Here is a 15,415-nt window from a genome sequence, read left to right as displayed (position 1 = left end):
AAATGCACTACATTATTCTACTGTGGGAAATAAATGATCACTATGATTGCGTAAATTACCTTGCAATGTTGATCTTGATGTGTCAAACTTAAGCTACCGCAAGAGATAGTCGTGATGCACTAAGGAAACGCAGCCTTAAATCAACTGTAAGTCATCTATGACGAACCCCCCCCCCCCCCCTCCGTCTGCCATTGGTCCTCCCAGCGGCCCCGCCTCTCCAGAGTAGCAAGCTGTTTTCCGCTGATGTCCGGCCACCTTTAATAACGCATGAACTACAGCGTCAGCCGCCAAGAGGAGACAGAACGCGAAAGAGGCTGGTACTGCAGCGGAGCCGGGGACAAGCTGCTGTCTATACTCCCTCAAAGAGAAACCGAGGTACAACACAGGAGAGGACACTAAAGAAGAAGCACAACAAGACAGGTTTGCAGAAGAAAGCAAAAGGATCACTTTATACCGGCAAATAGTGTCTGTATCCCTCCACACACACACGCCTTCATGTTGCGGGATCAATGAGCGTCAAGAGAGACAGCAGTGCGTAAAGTTGGTGAGCTGATCCGCCCGTCTCCCGCTTCCCCTGTGAACATTATTGTTGTCATTTTGGGGGGATCGCTGTACTCCTGTGGTCCCGGTTCCAGTGTGGATTTCAGAACCCATCACAGTGTCTTTGTCTGTGGATGAGCGAGGCTTGTTGGATGGTAACATTTCCAGCGGAGCGCTGCTGGGAGACACAAGAAGGGTCTCTGTGAACGTGCCACATGCGTGTGGGAGATATGGATTTGCTTTTGCTATAGCCAAGATTTGCCGCGGTTTTTTAAAATATTCATTTTTCATTTTTTGATTGTGTGCGTGTTGTTTTGTTATATTTTGTCTTAAACGACCGCTGGGATTTCAAGACGCGTGCGGAATTACAACCATGAACTTTGTTGTCAGTTTGGTACAAATCCTTTTGGCAGCGGTTCTTCAACTATCCACAGTAAAGGTGAGTCTTGGACTTTATTCGCTAGTTTCTATAAAACGTATATAGACAAGAAACTCTCTTGTTCTGTCACCATCTTGTCTGTCAACATCTTTCTTTATTCTCTTTTATTTTTGATGAAGTGACACATGTAGGCCTATTCGGGCGATTTAAGTGTTGCGCAAAGAAAACAATGTGCTCACAATAATACTTAATAAACATGCAGGGTAAGATGTTGGCTATTTATAATAACTGAAAATAATGCATACAAATATATTAATAAATGAAATCTTTATCAAATACATAGGCTACTAGCTCGCCTTTGTGCATTTTCTGCTCTGTCTGTATCTAAAAGTCTTAGTCTCACTTGCTCCTTTTTTGTTAAAAACCTCAATACATGACCTTCGTTTTTGTAATGCCAGACTATATAAAATCACGCGGTTTAAGATTTCCTTTACAAGAACAACATAAAAGCCTGATAAAAATCAATATCAAGTGTGGCTTGATTCTGTAAAATAATCACTCAATTTCGGCATATATTTTGTTCACCGAACGCATTTATTAAAATAGAAATAATACTTAAATTTAGTTTTGTCTTCATTGGTTTCCGCACACCAAAAAAAAAAAAAATGCTGTAATGAACCGAAGCAATAAACTATAAAAGGCAGCCTATGATGTTGGTTAAATGGATGCCTTTGTTGTTACCTGTACGCCGAACTGAAACGTAACTCATAGATTCCCAAAAAACCTTTAGAGTCATTATTAATGCAATACTTTGTTAATATTTTCCGAGAGAGTTCATCAAACTGCGAGATTTCTGAACAGAGTCTTGCCTGACGCGCCTTGATGAAAACGGAGTGCAGTCTGGACTCTGGGTCTATTTTTTCTCACGGTGCTCCGCCGTGTGTGGAGCTGAGAGCCGGCTCTCCTGTCCTGCCCTGCAGGATGCCCACCTCGCTCCACACAGCCGACCCGCTTTCTCACGCAACATCTCCGCCGGTTACAGCAGCCACATAAGGTAAATGGAAATCTCCCAGAGATGCCGCTTCGTCACGTCAAGTTTTTTATGATCAAAACAAAGGCCGTTTCCTATTGGACCTTTCAAAATGAATCAAACCGCGGGGATCCATTTAAACTATTTGATTTGATCAGAGCGAGTGAATTGAAATGAATGCACGTTTTAAGAGAATTTATTCTTTTTACCTTCATAAATCCTTGAAATCTGAAGCGATATGAATGGAGTATAACACCACCTCTTGTACATGTAGCCTACTGTCACCATTATTATGGCTTCATGTTGAACTATCTGCTTCTGTCTTCAAATGATTAAAACACGAAAGCCTGTAATTTTATTAATATGAACTGATAGACCAGGGTTTTAAATTTTCAACTGAGTATGCAGAGTTCCATTAATTTTTAAGTTAATTGTTTAACATACAGTACAGCTATTTTAACGCCAGGCTCCAGCGCTTTTATTTTGAAGGTAAACATCCTTGCTGCTCACCTGTGTGTTTGTAGCTTGACAGAGTTGACGCCTCTGACTGCACTTGTTAATGAGCAGATATATAATGGAATTAAAGCCTATTACAACCAGGTTTTTAGAGTTTAACTCCTCTGATATGACTCTTATGATCATCATTTATAACTTATGGCATGGTAACTAGCATCATCAGACTGCTGATTTAGCTGCACCCTGGATCAGCTTTTAATGTCATAAGCTGGCAATAACATGGAAATAAAATCATTTACATGCTTTCTTGTATTATGATTTGTACAATAAAAGTCCACAAGACATAATTTGTTTCAATTTGATGACATGTTTATAGAAACTGTACTGCATACAGATTAGAAATATTTAACACCTGGTCCCATGTGTATCTCTTGCAGACTGCCAGCATTAACAAGGGAGTGGACAAGAGTAAAAATGAGGGTAAGTGTTGTCTACAATCTATAATAAAACTGTCTAATTAAAAGACTTCTTTTCCTCTGTATCCAGGCCAGATGACCATAGGGCCACCTAGTGGACATGTAATGAACATTTGTATCTCCTTCGCCATAGGTCTTATCTAAACTTATTTCTTTAAAAGTTTGAAGCTTTGAAATGTGCAGTGTGTATTGGTTCCTCAGTGTGAGCTTAAGATTGTTTTTCTGTACAAAGCAGGCAGGAATCAAAGTTCCCAGTGGTGAAAGGTCTGACTTGGGACTTTGGAGTCACCATAAAAGTGGTGCAGATTTCAAAACAAGAGTTAATGTGAGAGAAAAGACGGACACAGTCAAGTACATTATAATAATTCACAGTTGTTACATTTTTGTGTGTGTCTGTGGTTGAAGCACACAGTCAACATGAGCAGACAGTCAGCCTTGGTTCAATGCCGTAAGCATGTTTGTTTGACAGTGACACTGCTGTGTTCAGGCCAAGGTTGGACCTGTTGGATGGTGATGGATGTAGATGCAGATTAGCCACTACAGACAGCATCAGTAGGCCAGCACAGGGTCGTTTGGTTGTTGTTGGTGTTTATAGGGGAGCAGGAAGTCTGCCACCTGCATGCTGCGGAACTTAACACACCGCCACTGTCAGAGATCTCACCACTCACCAAAAGCTGTGCTACTATTATTGATGTGACTGTGATGTTAAATCACTTCAGCCATGACATTCAAATGGAGATGAATCTATTTTTCTTGTTGTCAACATAACCCACAAAATACTAAAACCAACAATGTGTCAGTCCTTCTCTTAAGATTTACTTTTTGACCTCCCTTCCCTATCTGTGGCACTCAGCCCCAAGCTTTATTAAATCATTAAAACTGCTCATAAATATATATTCATTTAAAAAAAAACCTTTTCTTTCAACCACATCTCATGGTCTTCATCCACATATGGAATTTGCCCAGTTGTCATGATGTGAACTAAAGTATGGAACTTTGGTCATCTGATAATGTTGAAAACCATGAGGTGCAATTGAAAGCCATTGAAAAAGCAGAACTTGAGTTAAGATTTTCTTCTTGGCCTGTGTTCATGGTAATGAAGGAACATGTCACCCAGTGCAACAGTGTGGTTCACTGATTTTAGAGGTCTATGGCAATGAGGAAATAATATATCAGGCTCTGATACACACACAATACTTGTTAGTAGATCAATTCATTGTTGGTTTGAGTGTATGGGATTTGTTGATAATAAGGACGAATATAGAATATCACCAGATATATTCTTTACAGGATGATGTAAGAGGGAACAAATTGTTGCAACCTCTGTTAAGAGGCAGAACCAGTTGAGTATGTTGACATGTGGCTGTTGTCTGCTGTCTTTCCAGCAGCTCTCAGTCCCGGAGCAGGTGCTGGTGTTTTAGTTGCTCATGTGTGCTGGCCAGGTCACTTTGGAGCCAAGACTGCAGAGTCATTCTCTGTAGAGCTGGAGTGATTCATAGTGCTGCACATTATATTTTGTTAAAAAATCACATGTGGTCCTTTCAGTGTGGTCCACCTTTGATATAGTGGAAGTTCCTCCCTGACCATAGCTAGTCAATATGCCTTTATTATTATTATTATTATTATTATTATTATTATTATTATTATTATTATTATTATTATTATCATCATTATTATTGTTATTATTACATCATATCACATGTCTTACCACAGAGGCTCCTCTGTCATGTGGGTGGCTTTTACTCTACAGTCTGTAAAAGCAGCAGTGAAACTTGCCTCGTCATGCCTCAGCTGAAGAAATGTGACTTTCAGTGGTCAGGACAGTTGAAATACAGTTTCAGAGTTTTCCAATAAAATTACCATCTGTGTATTTGTTGTAGTAACTTTGAAAGCTAATTGGCACACAGTCAGTCTCTAACATTCGTCCACAGTGGTGGCCCTTATGGGGTCACATGTCAGAGGTGAACCCTGGCGCCACAGTGCCTGAGGTCACGGCTGCTCTGACAAACCAGGAGGTCAGGAGTTAGCCAGGGGTCGCTGGGAACCCAGTCTGATGGACTGTGGGACAGATTATTCTGGGCTGCACAGGGGATGGAAACACAGAGAATGAAGGCAGGTCCCAGCACTGAGGGAAATATCTATGCTTCAGTAAATAATGAGTTTGGGATTTATGATTTTATCTGACATTATTATCAGAACATAGTTATCAACTTTCTGTTCGTGACATTTACATACTTTATGCTTGTTTGTCATATTGTATATATGTTTTGTCAAAAACCGCTGCTACATATTTGTTGCACTTCAAAATTCCAAGGTCACAAGTTGATTGAATTTCCTAAACGTTGGTTGCTAGTAGTTTTTAGTGATCTTGGGATTAAATCTTTCCTATTTTTGCACTCACTGCTGGGAGTGTCTTTGTATTAGAGCATCAGCTAGTTTTTCATGTCTATTTCCACCAAAAAGCAGTCATCCATGAGTCTCAGCCAGTTTGACAATGACTTGTTTCTACAGCTTTCTTAAGCTTGTCACTGTCACAAGTAATTGTTGCTGATCTGTTGCACTGTTTGCTTGCTTAGATTGTGTTGGTATTGGGTACCACTTAGGAAATAAATGGCTGTAGTGTTCAAATAACTATAAAGATGATGGAGGCAATGATGATGATGATGAAAAGATAATCTATTTGCACTCTTTTAGTCATCCTTCTCACGGACGTCATCAGTAAGAGTATGTGCCAGCCAAGGGAAATGCTGGTGGACATCTTCCAGGAGTATCCAGAGGATACGGAACACACCTATATCCCTTCCTGCGTGGTCCTCAACCGCTGTGGAGGCTGCTGCAATGACGAAGCAATGGAATGTGTACCCACGGAAACCCGCAACGTCACATTGCAGGTGAGCCCGAGATCTGACCAAGGTCCACAAATTTATCCCATTGTTGAACTTAACCGATAAAAATATGTGAAAAAAAATAGACAGTCATCCATAGACCACTCTGGTGCTTCATGCTAGCACTTTAGTATACACTATAAACACTGACAATGTCGTTAAAGATTATAATCTGTTAATTGTAATTTGTGTGAGCGGATTATTAATTTAAGGGTACAGAGTACGTAGTTCAAGAGTACATTTTTCAAAATTTGTGCATAAAAGTTTTTTCCTGACCATGGAAGTAGTAGTTGATCTTAGCTTTTTCCGGAACATTACAGGGGATCTCCATCTCATGGAGTTTGTTTAGTTGTTTTGGAGATGGTTCAGTTGTCATGATGTAATCTCAGTATGGAGTTGAATGTTATCACGTGACCACAGTTCCATACCTTGGTCACATGATGACAACTGAGACATCTACATAACTGGGAAAACTCTACCTACCAATGAAGACCATAACCTGCAGTTGAAAGCACCAAAAACTTTATTTTATTTATTTTTAATTTTAGAACACAAATGACTAGTTTGCACTCTCAAACAGATAGGGTTAATTCTTTGTAATTGTTGAGACATGGATTATGAAAAGGGGTTGTCCGGCTGAGGTTTTCTTTTGTATATCTAGTGCATGCCTAGAATGTCTTGGAGTCACACAGCTTTTCTATGCAGACGCAGAGCAGAGAAAGTGAAGCAGCGTGGCATGGCATCTCAGATATGTTGTTTACTCCAGCACACTGTGTTTACAGCCATGTCTGTGTGGTCAAAGCCTCTCCTGGCCTCCGACAAAGCCTGCTGTTTAGCATGGATGTCGGCTGGAGAAGTATAGGCATGTACAGTTACACAGACAGGTCACGTCTTCAATGCGTTGGATTAGAGGGCGGTCAGGGCTGCGGTGTTTAGACTGTATTTAGGGTTATGTTAGAATAAGGGCGTTGAGGTGAAGAAGTTTGTGACCTCGGTTCTAAAAAGTCACATTGATGTTATTTTAATCTAATCCTTGCTTTGTTATGTCCTTTGTTTCTCTTCAAGGTAATGCGGGTTAGACCAATGGTAACGCAACATACTATTCACTTAAGTTTCGCCGAGCATCAAAAGTGTGATTGCAGGTAAGACACTCTAGAGTCCACATTCTCTTGCACACAGTGTCAGTCATTTAATAAAAGCAAAAGTCTAATCATCTTGCTTTTTTAAATTTCAGACTAAAGCCAGATGTTCAAGTAAAGAAAGAATAGTAAGTACGTGTTCTGTTTTTTTCTGTTTGTCATTTGTTCTAAAGGGTTCTGAGTGAGACTGGACGTTTCTGGGTTATGTCTGGAAAAGAAAATCAGGGTTTTCTACAACCAACATGTCTTTGATTTTGATTGGTGACTTTGTTGTACCTGAGCTGAGTGAGAAGCAGCCAGCTGGACACTGTGGAGCTTAAGATCTCTGCTAACAGCAGTATGAATATCAGCAGAGTTACATCTTGACAGGAATTCTGTCTTCATGTTGAGATGCACACACACACCTTCCCTGTTCTCTGATTTAGTTCAGCTGCAAATTAATGAAGAATGGCAAGATGAAACATAAGGGTTCCTTCAAGTGACATCACTATTGTCACCATGGGACGCATATTCAAAAGATGTGACTTGGAAGTATTTAGACCATAGAATGCATTCAAACCCACTGAAATACCATTCGATAAATCTTACAGAAAAAAATACATTTTTGAATGCCAAATCTCTTGTCAAACTAAAACAAACATTAAAAATTTAAGAAGTCATGTCAAGTCTATCATCCAAGCCAAGTCTACAAGTGTACCATCATGTTTTCTGTGGATTATGAAGGTAGAGAGCAGGGCTTTCAGATTCTGTCTTCCACCTACCATTACTGGGCTCCCACACTTTGAGCATGCTCTTTTTATGGCAGTGGGTTTAGTGCTTTATGGTGCGGCTGTAACAGTGTGAGTGATTGAGGCGTAGCTGGCAGGCTTCAGACCACCCGCTGCTGTCTGCACTCTGACTCCAGTTCCACAAACCTGACCCTCGGCCCTCAGCTACTTCCCTGGTCTAATCATAGGAACAGGTGTCATGCAGTTAACCTATTTTTATTTTTAGTGATGTAAATAGAGGATGAACTCAGAGACGGGCTGAGGTGCCGTTGTTGGTTGAGAGAATTCACTCCCTGTCACAGTTGAAATAGGTCTGTGTGTGTGTTTGACATATGCATACATGTGGTTTGTTTATCTTGAGGCTTCTCAGTGGTAGGTCAACTTGTTTAATTGGATAGTGGAGTGCGTGTATGCTGAACTGTGCCTCAACGTGTTAAAACCTGATAGATTGATGGAGGAGAGATGGGATCATGTTAGCTAAGTCAAATCAATTTGTCATTGGGCTGAAATGAGTTGAACTCTGTCCAGCCTCGTTGGATGTCTGCCTGTCACTGTGCACGTAGGCAGCTAGTTCACCCTGCGGCAGGGTGGAGTGATGGTGCTATAAAGAGGATGTGCTCATTCATTCAGTCACAGGAACATACATCCTGATACACCTAGCTTAGTCCTATCTTGTGGATCAATATCCACCCTGCTAATGAGGAGACTACATTATAAGAAGCAGAAGCTCTGGTGGTTGATAACCTTTTGTTTGGCTTTATCAGCTATTGATTGAACCCTGCATGACTTTCCCTGCATCTACTCAGGTGTCTCCTCTTTTTCCTGCCTTCTTCACTGTTTGTCAGGGGTTAGGGCCAAAAGAGAAATACACCAGTAGGAATCCTGAGGCAGTGCTGCAGTATGTCTCAGCATCTCTTACCTGTGACCTTATTTATGTCTGGTATAACATTTACTCTATTTCTTTGGCAGCAGAATGAAGTTGCCATGGCAGTGGTCATGCTATCTATATGAGAAATGGTTGTCTTAAAGGCTGTCTGCTGCTCTGTAGGGTACTGCACTGATAAGTGCCTGCTACTTCTACTTTCTGTTGCCATGTTCCTTTTGTTTCAGATGATAGATGGCTTCAGTGGCTACAGGCCAGCACTTCAGTACAGAAATACAGACACATGGTGTGTTTAACTTAAAATTATCTTAGCCTTGAGAGGTTCACCGATAAGTTCTGCTTTGGGTTGTCCTGTTTTCATGCCGGAGGTCTAGAAGGTGATATAGAATTGATCGTGCTGCTGTGCAAAGCAAAATCAGTCCTATGAGACAAAGCATAGTTCTTTGTTGTCCCATAGCAGCCACCCCTATATATCTAGTGGAACCTTGTTTTGTCTCTGATGTGACCTTCCATCTCATAAGCATAGCACTGTAACAGATACCACAACAGCTACAGTGTCTACTGCAACTTCAAAGTAGTAGTTGTTCTCATCTTTGATGTTTTCATCTTTGTGCGCCTCTTACAGGCAGTTGTGCTCACTTCAGTTGGCTCTGACTCCAACCCTTTAAATGAAGGCCCTTTGAATAAATGATGATGGGCATTTGACAGATCCTGGAATCATCTTTTACTGTTGTCAAGAATTTCTTTTGCACCTACTGAGCAAAAACTGTGAAGAGATGATTTTGTCATGCTGAGAATATTTTCTATGCTTCTCTTTGCCTGTTGAACCCATGCTGAAACCAGAGTCATAGCATTCTAGTAGTGCACATAGAGAGTGCAGGATGATGTCACCCTAAAAGATGGATTGATTTCAAGGATGTAAAATAATTTTTTTCATGAAGTAAAAGTTTTCCTTTCATTCTGTCTTTAAGTATTCAGTCCTTAACATGGTGGTGGTAGACTTAGTGCAAGCTTCTCTGAGTGGATGGACTCACCTTGTAATTTACACAAATGCAGCAGTTATGACCAACAAACACATGAGGACTATATAGGCCTGTGCCACTCCTGGAGCAGATCAGACAAAGCACTAGTTATACAGGATGTGAGCCACAAATCCTGCGTTCTATGTAAACAAATGCACAAATTGTCTTTACAAAGCGATCTTAGTAAGTGTGACGATAAGGGGTGGGTTGGGGTGTGAGAAAAGGGGAGGGTTGCATGAGTGTCTGTGTCTGTCCTTTCTGCAGAATTCGCTCTATAGCTTAGATCTCTCTCTCTGTCTCTCCCTTTTTGCTTCCCTTGCAGCCACTGTGCGCCTTGCTCAGAGAGAAGAAAACGCTTGTTTGTGCAGGACCCTCTCACCTGTAAATGTTCCTGCAAATTCACACAATTAGACTGCAAGTCCAGGCAACTTGAGTTAAACGAAAGAACTTGCAGGTTTGTTTACCATACATATCACGATAAACAACGTGCCTTGAATGCCCCTTTTTTTTCTCCCGCCTACTCATCTCTCCGTCCATCTATGTGCTTCCAGCATAGAAGGATTTCCTGCTGAGAAATGCATGCTTCTCCTCTGCTTTTTGATGTTGTGTTGTGTTTGTAGATGGGAATGTGGCAGCTCCGTGCTTCCCTGTGCTGGCATTGTCTCTTGTCAGATGCTACAGTCACTTGGTCTAGTCAACATCAGATTTAAGTGTTGGTGATGTCTTGAGATTGACTCTGAAATGTTGTTTTAATCCAGTCTAAATGTTTAAGATGTTAGATATATCTGCTTGCATGTTATTCAGCTCAGACATTGCCAACATTCATTATAAAAGTGTGGGTTAGGGTTCAAAACTTCCAGACTCAGACTCCATATTAGGTCAGTCTGGATGAAGCAAACAGAAGCCATTATTTACAATTCATACACAGAAGTGAATCTTCACACCCATCATCACAAGTGGTCATCATCCCATAATCTTGTGTCTCAAAAAATGTCAGCTTTTGATGAACGAAGAATGTTTTTCTTAGTTCAACAAGTTACCTTGATGACAAATGCATTAAGGTATTATAAAAATGGGTTTGAACGGGTTTTATGAGCCTAAAAGGAATGAAAAATGGCCACAGTCGATGGAGGAGCATGTAAACCTTTAAATGGTCCCACTTTCTGCCACCCTAATACAATTGGGTTGAATGTTATTTCACTTGTGGCACTCACAATATTGAAAATATACACCTAAAAAAATCAACAGCAACAGTGAAACTGATTTTAATTATCATTTTCCAAAGCTAAATAAGATTCCATTCACTTCCATTATTTTGGGATGAAAGCAGAAATCTCAGTGACTGATACCTCAAAACCTGAATAATACATACAACAAAAACTTGAGCATGAAAATGATGTTTTAGGAAATATTAGCTTGATTGTAACTCATGGTCCACTTACTACTAGAGTTTTCTCAGTACTGTGTTCACTTTATCTCCTGATGAAGACCATGAATTGTGGTTGAAACACAGGCAATAAGATAGTAAGTGGATATTTAGTTTTCTTTTGTCAAAACTGAAATCATAATTTTGAAACAATTTTGACAAAAAAATATCACATGTAGGTTATCAGCACATATATAGATATGGTCATGGTAATTCACTTTGCAGGTTTGCAAATGACTGAATGCAGAGATAGTGTCCATGCTGCTTGCTTGTCACATTTACTGGCTCTTACTCATGTGCCGTATTCATGAGCAAAAAAAACAAAAACAAAACTTAAATACTAATGAGTGGAGTCCCCCTGCCCTGCCTGTGTGCAGCATGTAGTCAAATAGAGAGGTAGTGGGACCACTCCCTCTAGTTAACAAGGCTGCATTTCATGACCTCCCCTGACCCAGCCACTTCCATGACCTCTGACCCACGAGGGCCCCCCACACTGCTCTGGATTTAGAGAGCCACTTGTGGGTGGAGTGATACTGACATGATTCCAATTGGCTGCTCCATTTTCAGGGGAGAGGGTGGAGGGACCTAAGCCCCCGCTACCCCACTACACTCCACCCCACCATGCAGTTCCTGCTTTAACCCCACCCCCTCAACTCTGCTGCAGAGCTAACATAGGCTCAGGAAAGGAGTTGGAAACTGACCCAGATCATCAATCCTCCCTCCCCCCCAAGCCCCAACCACCCTCACTATCCACTTCTACTTCCTCTCTTTGCCCCTGTCTCTAATTAATCTCATTGTTTTTGCATGGAGCAGCTATCTGCAAGACATTGTGATCATTATCATATTCTGTGAGACGAGGCTGTACTAAACCAATTTGCTGCTTGTCATTTAACCAAATTTGCATCTTGTCCTCCACAGATGTGACAAACCAAGGAGATGAGACCAGGAGAGGCGGACTACACTGTTATGAAGGAATTCTTTTTGGCACAGCACTTTGAAACCTGAGGATGCATTCCCTGCAAGGACACAAAATGACAACGCAAGACAAGATGCTGTGGATGCTGATCTTGCCACTGTCTGCTTTCCGCCTAAAGATATTAATATATATGTACATATACTATAAGTACATCGACAATGTGTATTGCTGCTACATAAAATGACACTATTTAAAGCGAAACGAATGCGCCACTGGCGTGTGAACGGGAAATGTTTCAGTGGCGGTCTGCTCATGGGTAGAACTGGGAAAAGAAATCTTATTTTATGTAACACTTCACTGGATGCTGGTCTGCTGTGGATATGAATATCTTAAATATTTCTTAGTAAGAAAAACTGGTGACCACAACTTCATAGAGCGGTGCAGCAGAAGCCAAACTTGCCTCCGAACTGTGACAGAAGAGTACAGTTCAGTACAGGGATGGAGGGAGGATGAGGAGGCGGAGTTGGAGGAACATCTGTTGTACTTGAACTGAACTGCAGGTCCAAGAACCGTTTCCCTCTGTGACATCATGTGAAGTTTTGTCACCACTGTACGAACTGACTCCAGTTGGTGTGATAGCACACCTTAAAAGTCTATCAGAGTTTTCTGAAAGGACTGTTGACGCAGGTTACGTGCCGTGGTGATGGATAATGTGAAGATGACTTTCTTCCCCCATGGAAGGGTTACGTGACGGTGGCAAGAACCGAACTAACAGTGAAGTTTTGCCAAGCAACTAATTAGTAACTAGGGTTAGGATTAGGTTTTGGCCTATCCCTAAACATGGGCAAGTAAAACAATGTCTAATGTTGGAGTTGAGGGTAGGACAAGAGTTAGGAAGTCAAAGTTTTCGTCAGGGTTTAAGGTAACAAACCACTACCTGTTTCTGGTTCCGCCTCCTTTACGTACCCCTTCCCTGCTGGGAGAACAGATTTGTCTCTCTTTTTGTGCACAGAGTTTATTATTTGTATTTTGAGGTTTTGTGTTCATTTCACAAAATGTCTTGAGACCAGGCTGCCTAAAGGGATATTACTGTAGGTATATACGGAGACAAGAAGTAAATAGATGAGCTAATCACAGCACATCACTGTAGAAATCCACAACCTTCCAGTTTTCTTATTTAATGGCTTTGTGTGTGTTCCAAAGAAATAGTCATACATCCACAACAGAGCAGTTCATCATAAACGATCTGTATATACTTACTAGATATCCCTTTGTCTAGTACACTACATCTAATTTATAGAATATTTCAGTATTCTGTATTATTATATTTATATGCAGTGTTAATGTGTTTTTTTTTTGTTTTTCCTCCTCAACTGTTTTCAATCTGTCTGGAGATTGAATGGAGAACACGTATGACTGTAGATGCCTTTTTGTTGTGGGGAAAAAAGGCTTGAAAGACAATGCTTTGACATTCCTGATTTAAACTAAAGCTGCGTTTCTCACCAGCCAGAGGGGGATCATGGTGGGCCTGTTGACCGATAGAAACCCCAGCCATCGACATGTGCGTGAATGATACGCCAACACAGGTGTTTTTCATTTTGGACTGGGGCAATGGACATGTGGTTTTGCACTTGTGGGCCCGAAGACACGTCATAAGGAGGACTGAGGGAGTCTCGTTGCCGCTGTTCAGCTCGGACCTAATTTAGTGAAGACCAATCAGACTAGGGCCTCTAGTCTGAGGGTGGTAAACTGGCGCAGTTTTCTCTGACTTAAACCCAGGCACTAACAAAATGGCCCCATTGTGAGTCCCAAGTATTACAGTTGTTGTTTAGCCAGGAAAACACAGCCAATAACCACAAATCAAACTTTCCCTTTAATATTAAACTGTTACCATATGAGAAATTTAACTTACTCATTGCTGAGTATCGACAACAAAGCTGTATGATAAAGAATAAATAAGACATAAGGTTCAGTAAAGGTTTATTTTTAATTGTAAGTGATGAAGAAACACCATGAGCAACAATAGGAAGATTTAAAACTAATATACTGATGTTATATATAAAAAAGTATGCACCATGTGCTACCACATGTCATGTTATATCTGGCTCAGATTTCATGTCCTGCGCTTTTACATATGCTAATTATTAGGGATGGGCATGAGTAAAAAGGAACATATATATATATATATATATATGTGTGTGTGTGTGTGTGTGTATGTTTATGTTATGTATATGTGTGTATGGGGGTTTCTTTGGATAATGATACATCTGCACAGCCACAGATAACATTTCTTTAAGTAAAAATGACATTCAACGTTTTCAGTCAGACATCACTCAATCTAATGTTACCAGCAGAATGGCGACCATGCATAAGTGTGATGTTTGGAAGTATTTCAACAAAATAAACAAAATGAATATGCAGTACAGGAAAGTAGGCTAACCCTAACCCCTACCCGCATTTTCGTTTGGGTGTTCATTCGTACCCTATTCTTACGTCTTACGTTTTTTTTTTTGCAAGTACTTGAGTACTCTATAATAATTTAACACAAGTACTCCAATATTGAAATTACTTAAAATGCCCATCCCTGCTCATTATTTGATTCATATTGTCTGAAGGCTGTTGCATCTCAACATTACAGAAGACAATTAGGACCACTAGATAAAGAATTTGAGCAAGAATTGACAGAGAATGCTGACGATACAAAGACAAATGAAGGCACTTCTATGCTATAACGCTGCATGCTCCTCCCTAACTGACAGGACCTGTGACTTCACTTCCTTCTTCCACAATAACTTGAGCCATTTGAGGGAAAGAATTACTAGTTTATGTACATCAATTATTATTCTTTCATAAAATTATTAGTTCAAAGGTGTACATTATTAGTTTATCTACCTGCAATAAGGAATTGTCAGAAGACAGGTCAAGACTCAAAGTCAGTGACTTAAGACTCCATTTTTAGTCCTTTCTCCAATGTCTGAACTCTTTTTGACGTTAACCCCTTCCATAAAACAAGGCTATGATGTACTAAAACCTCTAATGCTTGGTCAAACTAAAGGTTTGTAATGTCAGATGCTTATAGCCTAAAGCTGCTACACAGAAAACCCTACACAAGTAATTTCTTTTAATTAATCCTACCTGTGTCATTTGTTAACACAGGTTGTACCACTGCTGTTCATTAATGTGAACCAACTGTTAAGAATTCTACCACCCTCAAACTAAAGGCCTGAGAGTGTTTTCATTGAGTCCGGCTGCTGGCTCAGTGCACATGCCTCTCAAGTCCTCTGATGATGAGAACATTCTATTTGTATTTAAATGACAGACATTTTGTTGAGTTTGTACAGCCACAAACATTTTTAGTATATTTTCACATTAATATATTTATTGGTGCTGTAAAATATTTTACAATATTAATACTCCTTTTTGTTGCTGTTTTTAGTGTAACTATTAAAACATATTTATTTTGAAAATACATTGTTTTTTATTAAACGTCAAATGG

At 40.3% G+C, this 15,415-nt stretch overlaps 1 protein-coding gene across 4 annotated transcripts; it reads left to right on the top strand.

Moving 5' to 3' along the window:
• Positions 1 to 266: 266 nt before the first annotated feature.
• vegfaa (vascular endothelial growth factor Aa) lies at positions 267 to 15,123 on the top strand. 4 transcript variants are annotated; one of them, XM_044358770.1, is made up of 7 exons: positions 267 to 979; positions 2,843 to 2,885; positions 5,576 to 5,772; positions 6,832 to 6,908; positions 7,001 to 7,033; positions 9,900 to 10,031; positions 11,922 to 15,123. In XM_044358770.1, the coding sequence occupies exons 1-7, from the start codon at positions 914 to 916 to the stop codon at positions 11,941 to 11,943; spliced, it is 570 nt and encodes a 189-aa protein (XP_044214705.1). In that variant the 5' UTR covers positions 267 to 913; the 3' UTR covers positions 11,944 to 15,123. The 4 variants fall into 4 exon arrangements, with proteins under 4 accessions (XP_044214705.1, XP_044214707.1, XP_044214706.1 ...); XM_044358772.1 differs by lacking the exon at positions 9,900 to 10,031; XM_044358771.1 differs by lacking the exon at positions 9,900 to 10,031 and having other exon boundaries at positions 7,001 to 7,037.
• The last annotated feature ends 292 nt before the right edge of the window (positions 15,124 to 15,415 follow it).

This window comes from Thunnus albacares, chromosome 8 (genome assembly GCF_914725855.1).
Source record: "Thunnus albacares chromosome 8, fThuAlb1.1, whole genome shotgun sequence".
Lineage (NCBI taxonomy): Eukaryota > Metazoa > Chordata > Actinopteri > Scombriformes > Scombridae > Thunnus > Thunnus albacares.
The sequence above is the reverse complement of the archived record's forward strand: the minus strand, read 5'-3'. Positions and strand labels throughout refer to the sequence as shown.